At 48.6% G+C, this 9,540-nt stretch overlaps 1 protein-coding gene and 1 long non-coding RNA gene across 5 annotated transcripts in view; one reads left to right on the top strand and one right to left on the bottom strand.

Moving 5' to 3' along the window:
* Positions 1–255: 255 nt before the first annotated feature.
* Positions 256–9,540, bottom strand: part of Hyou1 (hypoxia up-regulated 1) — a 14,184-nt gene continuing 4,899 nt past the window's right edge. For all 4 annotated transcript variants that reach the window (XM_015489758.2, XM_015489756.2, XM_015489755.2 and 1 more), the window contains exons 9-26: positions 7,502–7,694; positions 7,213–7,347; positions 7,017–7,099; positions 6,753–6,885; positions 6,371–6,558; positions 5,950–6,088; positions 5,270–5,330; positions 5,038–5,117; positions 4,449–4,631; positions 4,151–4,323; positions 3,952–4,039; positions 3,720–3,842; positions 3,225–3,358; positions 3,012–3,096; positions 2,614–2,854; positions 2,478–2,528; positions 1,881–1,931; positions 256–1,752 (exon numbers count right to left, since the gene is read on the bottom strand). In XM_015489758.2, coding sequence (XP_015345244.1) covers positions 1,694–1,752; positions 1,881–1,931; positions 2,478–2,528; positions 2,614–2,854; positions 3,012–3,096; positions 3,225–3,358; positions 3,720–3,842; positions 3,952–4,039; positions 4,151–4,323; positions 4,449–4,631; positions 5,038–5,117; positions 5,270–5,330; positions 5,950–6,088; positions 6,371–6,558; positions 6,753–6,885; positions 7,017–7,099; positions 7,213–7,347; positions 7,502–7,694 — 2,200 coding nt within the window. In that variant the 3' untranslated portion in view covers positions 256–1,693. The remainder of the gene's footprint in view (positions 1,753–1,880; positions 1,932–2,477; positions 2,529–2,613; positions 2,855–3,011; positions 3,097–3,224; positions 3,359–3,719; positions 3,843–3,951; positions 4,040–4,150; positions 4,324–4,448; positions 4,632–5,037; positions 5,118–5,269; positions 5,331–5,949; positions 6,089–6,370; positions 6,559–6,752; positions 6,886–7,016; positions 7,100–7,212; positions 7,348–7,501; positions 7,695–9,540) is intronic.
* On the top strand, positions 3,028–6,558 carry LOC125613974. Its single transcript, XR_007344621.1, has 2 exons — positions 3,028–3,256; positions 6,486–6,558. It is a non-coding gene; the product is annotated as an uncharacterized LOC125613974 (long non-coding RNA).

Raw genomic sequence — 9,540 nt, 5'->3', positions numbered from 1 at the left:
CAAGAAAATAAGTTACATAAAAAATGGATAAAACAGGGATCTAAAGAATGTTATGGTAAAAGCCAAATTTTGTTTCCAAAAAAGAAAAACTACATACAATAGTTAAATTTCAGTTAAATTTAAAGTGTTAATCTTTGGTGGTAGTACTAAAGGTAATTTTATTACACAAACTTCTATATTCTCAGTTTTCTATACTAAATAAGCAATTATTTATGTTCAGGAAATAAACATTTTATAAAAGCAAAGCACAAAAACTGTAGAAAAGAATATTTTATTGAAACAGTTTCTCAATTAACAATGGAGCAAAGTACGATTTGATTCAAACCTGTCCAACCAGCCTCAACTGCTAATGAAATAACTCAAACATACAGAAGATGGGGGTGGGGATGAGACCCTTAGGCCCCTCTCTGCCAATGTGGCAAAAAAAAAAAAAAAAAAAAAAAGGAGAGGAAAAATAAAATGAGAGACAAAACAACTGACACAACCAGGTTTGCCCTTGTCCTGGAACTGGGGTGGCAGCCCTAGCTCCTGCTACAGACAGAATACTGGAGGACAGGCTCCCTAGGCCTCAACATAGTGGGGAAAGGACCCCCGTCCTAGCAGAGCAACATGCACAAGGCAGGCCAGTCCTGATCTTCCTTTACCCACAAAGCCCTCCTCAAAGACTGAGGTGGCATTTTTACATTCACACCATGGTCTCTCCATCCCCCAGGGTCTTGGGATAGGGGCTCACAGTAGAAAGCACATTTTGGTCAGCCCAGAGGGGCAGGGGTAGCGGGAAGGCTCTGTCTGGAAGAGGCAGAACAGCAGGAGAGATGGGGGCAGGTAGTCCTAAGAACCTGGGGTACCAGGCTATTGGGAAGATAAGGATTTTGAGTGTCTGCAGGATGTTCATATCCATGCCAGCTACTCTACATGGCCTTCCTGGGCCCAACAGCCCACAAGTGGGGGCTTCAGCACTTTCATACATCTCATTCCCTGGAGAGCAGCCGATTCCCTTACCTGCTCCCTGCAAACTCGGGCCACAAGAGGCCAGACATGCTGGTGGTAATACTTGAGATTTACTCCAGCCAGTTCAGATGGAAGGCTTTGGGCAAGGGGCAGGGAACCACCCAACTTGCACCATGAAGCCAAGAAAAAGAATGAAAAAAGGAGCCAGATGGGAACTGGGGGGAGGGGTTTTGGAAAGAGAAGACCTTGGAAGAAGAAAAGAACACAGATAGGCACTTGGAAACCAAACCTGGTGACCAAGGCTCTGTAGACACTGGCCCAAATGGGACATTGATTTCATGGTAAAGGGAAGAAGGAAGGATGCCCAGAGAAGATGCTCTCCAGTGTCCCAGGACATCCTTCCCACTACCCATATCTCCATACACCACTTCTGACTGTTCTCTCACCTACCCACAGGCAAATAATTAAGACATAATAGTGATTTTTCCCAAATGCAGGGCCAAATGGGTAGGAAATTGGGGGTAGGGAGGGGATCAGAATAAGTTCAGGTTTAACCACAGAGCTACCCCAGAAGGAACTGATGAGTGGCCCATCCTGCCCCTTCTCCACACTCCCTCCCAGGTGAGAGAGAAGGAATTTGAGCCTTTGAGGGCAGGACCAGCCCCTACCCCCACCCCGATGTATAATAAATAGAGGTGGTAGGAGAAGGGGCTGGAGTGGAGTGGGGAGACTGAAAGTGGGGTTATAGCTCATCATTCTTCAAAGGCCTCTTCTGTCTTGCTGGCTGCTCCTGTTCAGAGTCTGTTGGCAGTAAGGGAGAGCAAGGAAAGCATGGAAGGTGAAGAGAGGTAAGTGAGCCCCAATTCTTTGCAGATGTTTTCCCTCCAAGCCCACCAGACTGCCCAGCATACTCCAGGTTCCACCCTTACCTACTCCAGGACCTCCCAACTCTAGAGGCTCCGTGTCTTTTGGTTCAGATCCTGCATTTTGGAAGGAATGGATTAGTCTTAGAAGGAAAGGAGTGGGGAGGGAGAAGCTAAGGAGAGGTTAGAATTTTTAGGCAAGGTGTGGCAGTGTATGCCTGTAATCCCAGTGGATTGGGAGGCTGAGGCAGGAAGATCCCAAGTTCAAAGCCAGCTTCAGCAATTTAGCAAGACCCTGCCTCTAAAAAAATTATAAAAAGGGCTGGGGATGTGGGTCAGTGGTTAAGGGTCCGTGGGTTCAAGCCCAAGTACAAAAAAAAAAAAAAAAAAGCCAGTTAGTAAATATTTTAGTGTGTGTGGGTCACATTTGGTCTCTATGTTTTTTTTTAAAACGAATACCTCAAGTATTGAGTTTGTTGGGATGAACCAAACTACTATGTATAACTATAAAGCTATAATAGTTAAAAAAAAAAAAAAAAACTTCAAAAGAGTAAAGGCCATCTACATTTCATGGGCTGTCCAGAAACAGGCTGTGCTTTCCATTTTGTCTACTCTTAGGCTAATGCAACATTCCCATTCCCAACCATGGTTTTCCCAACTCACGAGTCTCTACTTTCTCAGGTTCTGAAATGGGCTTTGCATCCTCAGTGTGGCCTGGAGGGAAAGCAGGAGTAAGAAGAAGGGAAAGGAGGACTTTTCCCTGCCCAACAGAACCTGGAGCCAGGTACCCTGCCCTCACCTGCTGGTGGGGTGACCTTCTCCCCCTGGTCACTGGCACTGACATTGAGGGGAGGCTCTGTTCGGTTGCCATTCTTGTCCCTGGGCCGGGGTCGGGGCTTGGCAAACTTGGCCTTATTGAGCAGATATTGCACCTCGCGGTCCAAGGCCATCATTTTGGCCTCGATGTCTTTTGAGAGCAACACAGGCTTCTCTGTGGCAGGAAGCTTGGCTTGCTCAGCCATAGTTGCATTTTTCCAGGCCTGTGGGTAAGGCCAGAATAGGCTCAGAGCCAGACAGGGGGAGAGCAGGTGTCTCTGTCCCAGATGAAATCAAAGTCCCGCCCAGCCTCAGGCTCTTCCCTCAGACTGAAAGTCACTCGGCCTGTGGACACCAGTTATGTATTCACCCAGTGATTACCCAGGTCTCATTGATGACTTTTTCTAAAGTTGTCATCTCCACCTCAGTAAAGATCTGGTCCATTTCTGGGATAAGCCGGGCGCCCCTGGAACCAGAGAAGAGAAAATCAGCCCCGGGGCAGAGGGGTTTGTGCATGGGGAAAATGAAACAGGTGGGAATAAGGTATGGCCTTGGCAGGAATAAACAGTGGAGAAAGGGCAGCAGGCCACTCACTTGAGAAACATGCTAGAATGGTTGAGGAGATTGTCGAGGGCAGACAGCCGTTCAGGCCACTTCTTGCGTTCTTCCACTCGGAAAAATAGCCCTTGGCACAACTTCCTCAGTTCGGCCAGCTTCTCCTTCAACATCTGAGGTACATGAGGTGGGCAGAGGTGATGACAGGAGAGTCCTAGAGTCAACCCTGAGTCCTTGTTTTATTTGGCGCTGGGGACTGAACCCAAGGACTCATGAATGTGGGGCTGGCACACTATCACTGAGCTCCTCTTATTTTGAGTCTAGCTCTATTTGCCCAAGCTGGACCCAAACTCCTGGGCTCAAATGATCCTCTGACCTCAGCCTCCCAAGTAGCTGGGACTTCAGGTGTACACCACTGTGCTCAGCCTAATTCCTTGCTTATGGCTTGCACCCTAGCTTTTCTCACTCTCTGACCTTGGGAGAGGAAATTGAGAGCTTTCATCCTCCCCACCACTTCATGGGAGGCCCCCTCACCACAGTGGTGGCCCCAAAGCCCTCGTCCTCCAGCCAGGTAGATGCAGCACTGAGTTTCCCAGAGATCTCCTCACGCTGTTCTTCAGTGGACACTTCCTGGTACTCAGGCTGGTACAGCTTATCCTAGCAAAGGACACAAATGCATGCACGCAGTGAGTCAAGTGCAAGGCTCAGAGCCGGTTCCTTCAATCCAAGTGCCAGGGGGAAGGGGATGCTGCTCCAGCCTGCCAACCTGGGTCTCAAAGATGAAAGCTTCCAAGCTGTTGGCAGCTTTCTCCCGTTCCTGCTTCTCTAGGTCTCGGAAGGTCAAGTCCTCAAGTCTGTGGAACAAAGAAGCAGGGATGTGGGAGAGGTAGGTTAGAACTCGGACCCCTCCCAGAACACCATTCCACATTGTGCCTACCTCACACATGCGTACAGTCTTTACTTACTTCTGCACTGAACGAGCCAGCTCATCCTCAGGCAAGTCAGGCAGGTCCAAAACTACCAGCTCCACCCCAATCTCCTCCACCATCCTCTGCTTCCGGGCAGGCTTTTGCTTCTTCTCCTCTTCAGGGGCTGGAGGGCCACCCTCAGGTTCTGCCTCCCCCTTCTCACTGGATTTCTGGATGGCAAGAGTTGGGGACATCAGAAAAGGCCTCTGCCTTCTCCACCAGGTAAGTAATAAAGAGGCATCCATCCACTCCCTTTGCCCCTAGGTCCACTGGCCTTCCCCGACCTATAGCTCACCTGGGCCTCAGACTTGTCCCCACTTTCTTTTTCAGGAGGCTTTTCTCCCTCAGGAGTGTCCTCTTTAGACTCAAGGGGTGGAGTCTGAGAAGTATCCTCCACTGGGGCCTCAGCTTCCTCCTTGAACTCCGCCTGCTCCCCAGGCTCATCCTTGGTCCCCTCAGCAGGGCTCTCCTCTTCCTCCTGGGAAACAATGACAGGCACCTCATATTACAATCACTAGAAGAGCTTGTGGGCCAGGCCTGGCCTCAGGCACACCAGCTCCTCTGCTCTAAAAGGGGTCACCACTGAGGACACAGCTTGGGGGTAGACAGACGACAACCACAGGGACAGAGTTGGGACTTTTTGGTTTGTAGCAGTCTAGCTGGCAAAGGGAGAGCATCTGAGCATGAGAGAAATGAGCTTTGGGTTCTGGTACACAGAATGGCTCCCAGTACAGAAGAATAAGAGGAAATGCTAAACCTGGCACAAGCTAAGGGGGAAGATAAGGTCCTCTGCATCCCTGGCAGCTGGGATGTCCACCTGACTCCCTGCCTCTGCTGCTGCTACCTGCCTCCATACTGCTCTCCAGGCTCCATCCTGAGCTTACCTGGACAGCATCGGTCCCATTTTCTTTGGTGTCTGGTGTGGTACTACCTCCAAACAGGCTGGAAATGGTGTTTCCAAGTTCTAGGGGAAAGGAAGCCCAAAAGATCAAAAGGGAACCACACCTTGACTTGACCCTGATCCAAGGACAATGCCCTGCCCACCTCCCAAGCTACACATGAGTACATTTCCATTTGTGCATGCTCACACACACATATGCACATACTCATCCTTACTGGTAAGAGTAGATTCCTCCTCTGGGCTGTCCTCCACCAGGGTCTCAAATACAGATTCCACCTGAAGACAAAGGTTCAATATAAACACAAATACCAACCCATATTTCTTCACAAACACCCTACCATGGTGAATGCCTGCTTATGCATGCTTTGGGCCTGGCAGCTGTGCTGGCCTAGTCTCTCACCTACCTTTTCTAAGGACTCCTGGGTGGTTACCCTAACCCCTTTGATTATGAGCCCAAGGACAGGATCATAGCTTCTCTTTTCCCCTCAGAGCCTTTCATGTCTCCATGGGTCATCATTTCCCAAAGTTATGTGCTAGAAGATATCAGGCCAAGAACTATTCTTCAAAAATAGGTTTCTCAGACCAGGGGTGTAGCTCAGCAGCAGAGCCCTTACTCAGCATGTGCATGGATCCCCACTATCACCAAAAAAAAAAAAAAAGGTTCTTACCCATTCTATAGTTCCTTCTAAGCAAGTTACAAAGTCCATAAGCATGTATAGGCCATGCAAAAGGCCCCACTAGAGAGCCTCAGAGGTTTGCTAACCCTGAAGAGGTTGGCTGTTGTCTACAACCAAGATTGATCTGAATCTAAAACCCTTTTCCTATGGAACCCACTCTTGCAAAGGCTGGCAAAGCCAGGTCCCTGCTCTGTACACAGGTCTCCTTTTGCTCTCACCCTATCTAGACTGAGCACACCACTCTCATCCAGGTTGAAGTGTGCCTTGATGCCCTTGGACTCGTAGTCGGGATACTTTTTGAAGCTCTCACCCACACCTTTTAGCTTCACTGTGGTCAGATTATGGGAGCCAAATACCCTGGTTGAGAGGGAAAAAAGAGTTTGAGGAAACCCATCCATCCCACATCCAATATCAGGTTATATAGCCTTAGGGCCCCAGAGGTTAGGGGCACTACCCTAGGAAGTGCTCAGAGAATGGAAGCACTCCTAGGAGAGGCTGCTTACAACCTCACTCTAACCCAACTATCTGCTTCCCACTTTAGCCCTGCAGGCCCCACATCTCCCTCCCCCAAATCCTTAGGTCATCTGACAGCCATACCACCCTTCCCTGGAACTCCCATCCTGCTCCACCGCCCCTCACCGAAGATCCTCAGGCCCCAGGAAGCCCAGGTCACCGTAGTTGATGTGAAAGTTGAAATCATGGCTGTAGCGGTTAAAGGTGATGACTTTGCGTTGAGGGTAGGGCCCCATACGAGAGAAGAGCACACGCTTATTGTGCTTTAGGCTGTGAACGCCGGGCTCATCCTCAACCTCCCTTGTGAACTCTACCTACACAGCAGGCAGAGAAGGCACACTGGAAAACTAGAGCAGGTTGTAGGGCAGGGATGGCAGGTCTCTCTTGAGGTTGGGATGGAGGGGGTCTCTCAGCAGAAAATCAATGGGACAGGTTAGTGTGGGCAAGTGAGATCACACTTGGAGAGGCAAAGGGAACTCATCTTCTGATCAGAGAGAAGTTCACTCACCAGGATGGGGTAGACCACTGCATCGCGGACAACGAATGGCTTCACCTTGAAGGCTTTGCTCAGTGCAGCTGCTTGGTACACAGCCCCCATGGCAGCTGCTTCATCTGCGTTGATGTTCTTGCCTAGCTCCTCCCTATGAGAGTCCCAGACTTCAGTGCCATCCACCCAGGAGCCAGGATTTCCCCTGCCTCAGCCCTCCAGCTGCCCGGCCCTGCAGCAATGCCCTGGGCAGAAGTAGGCCCCATGCCCGACCCCCACACTCACTTGCCAACAGCCTTCAGCAGCACCTCCTGAACCTTGGGGACCCGAGTGGCCCCACCCACCAGGATCACCTGTTCAATTTCATCCTGCAGTAGGGAAAGAAAAGGAAGTGTGACTATAAGCAGTTAATGCTCTTCTCCAACACTGACCCTTCCCCTTGACATCCACCTGTCCTCCCTGCTTCCCGCTACACCCTCACCAAGCTCATTTCAGCACTCTGTAGGGCCTGCTGGACAGGCCCAGGCACCCGCTCAAACAAGTCTGCACACAGCTCCTCAAATTCCGCTCGGGTCACTTTTGCCTTGAAGTCCACATCGTCCATCAGGCCCTCGATCTAGGGGAGATGAAGGGTATCAGAGGGTTCTTGACCAGATCCTGCTCTCTGGGTGGGCAGGGTAAATCCACAAGACTAGAAATTTGGGAGAATGGCAGGGCCCTCCATTCTTTGGGTGGGGCAAATTTATCCTCAAGCAGCTCCAAGTGGGCACCTGGGCCATGTGGTCAGCGTTGGCACTCAGGACAGTTTTGAGTCGATTTGCCTCCCGCAACAACTTGGCCATGGCACGTGGGTTCTCCCGCACATCCTTGGCTCTCTGGCCCTTGCGCTGTTCATTAAAGAGCCCAGCCAGGTGCTCACGTAACCGAAGCTCCATTTCCAGGCCCCCCAGGGTACGGTCAAACCTATTAAGGAAAGGGAGCAGAGAAGATGTGAGGAATACAATGTCTCTTCATTGGCTCCGGAGCCTGAATCTCATCCCCAGGTGGTACCCTGTCCTTGTTTCAGGGACCCTATCCACCCCAGTTCTCCAAGTACGGACATATCTTCTATCCTCAACTTTTCACAGCACACTTGATACCTTACAGTGGCAGCTCATCCACCCACTCATTCAACACCATTCACTGAGTATTAACTATGTACTTGTTTCTGGAAATACAAATGTGAAGGGAGGAACTGGGGGATAAACATGGTCTTTGCTGTCAAGAAGTTTCTAATCTAATAGCTGAATGACCCTGCTAATGTGAAATCGTAATCATTCATGTGTCATAAAGGAAAAGAAAATGAGGCTTATAGAACATGCGAGAGGAGATCTGTGCTATTCAAGGATGTCAAGCTGTCTTGAAGAACTGATGCTTGAATTGAAACCTGAAGGATGAGCTGGATTTAACTATGGGAAGAAAGGAAAGAACACTCTAAACAGAGGGAACAGCCTACACAATAGTATAAAGAAGGAAGAATGTGACAAATTCCAAAGAGGGTAAGTATGCCAAGCATCAACGAGTAAGAGGGTTTGGCTACTTGAGGGAGGCAGGTGATACAGGCACAAGGGAATTTTTAAAGAAATAGGTTAAAATCAAATCAGTATTTTGTTTTAGCAGTGCTAGGGGTCAAGCTCAGGGCCTCAAGCATGCTAGGCAAACACTCTACCACTGAGGTACCTTTCCAGCCCATTAATCTGAAAATTTTTTTTTTTTTTTGGTTCTGGGTATTGAACCCAGGGGGTACTTAACTATGAGCCACATCTCCACCCTTTATGCTTTGAGACAGGGTCTTGCTAAGTTGCTTAGAGTCTAGCTACATTGCTAAGGCTGACTTTAAACTTGTGATCTTCCTGCCTCAGACTCCCAAGATAGTGGGACTATAGGTGTGTACCACTGCACCCAGATAGATCTTAGTTTTAAAGAACCACCTGCTAGCTTGCAATATAAAGAACTAAAAAGGGGAGCTGGGGTTGTAGTTCAGCGGTAGAGCGCTCACCTAGCAAGTGTGAGGCTCTGGGTTTAATCCTCAGCACCACATAAAAATAAATAAACAAAATAAAGGCATCATATCTAACTACACCTAAAAAGTAAATATTAAAAAAAAAAAAGAACTAAAAAAGGATGTCACTAGAAGCCGGGAGATCTTTTTTTTTTTTTTTTGGCACTGGTAGGGGCCCTCTACCACTGAGCTATACCACATACATCACCCTACTTCTTTAAATTTTGAGACAGGGTCTCACTAAGTTGTCTAGGATATACTTGAACTTGAGATCCTCCTGCCTTAGTCTCCTGAGTTGCTAACATTATAAGTACCCAGCCAGGGCAATCTTTTTTTTTTCCTTTCTTTTTTTAATTCTGCAGGTAAGAAGTCACAGTAGCTTGTTCTGGGGTAGTAGTGGTGAAGAGTCACAGAAAAAGATGGGTTCAAGAAACACAATGAGGCTGGGGTTGTACCTCAGTGGTAGAGCGCTTGTCTCACACATGTGAGGCACTGGGTTCAATCCTCAGCACTACATCTAAATAAATAAATGAATGAATGAAATAAAAGTACTGTGTCCATGTTAAAGAAAAACAAAGAAACACAATGAGGTGGGTGCTGCATATTCCATGAAACAGAGGCTGAGGCAGGAGAAGGATCCCAAGTTCAAATCCATTCCCAGCAACTTAGAGAAACTGTCTCAAAATAAAGGGCTGGGGATGTAGCTCAGAGGCTAAGTGCCCCTGGGTTCAATCCATTATACCAAAAAAAGAAAAAAAAAAAAAAAAA

This window comes from Marmota marmota, unplaced genomic scaffold, assembly GCF_001458135.2.
Source record: "Marmota marmota marmota unplaced genomic scaffold, marMar, whole genome shotgun sequence".
NCBI classification, from domain to species: domain Eukaryota; kingdom Metazoa; phylum Chordata; class Mammalia; order Rodentia; family Sciuridae; genus Marmota; species Marmota marmota.
The sequence above is the reverse complement of the archived record's forward strand: the minus strand, read 5'-3'. Positions and strand labels throughout refer to the sequence as shown.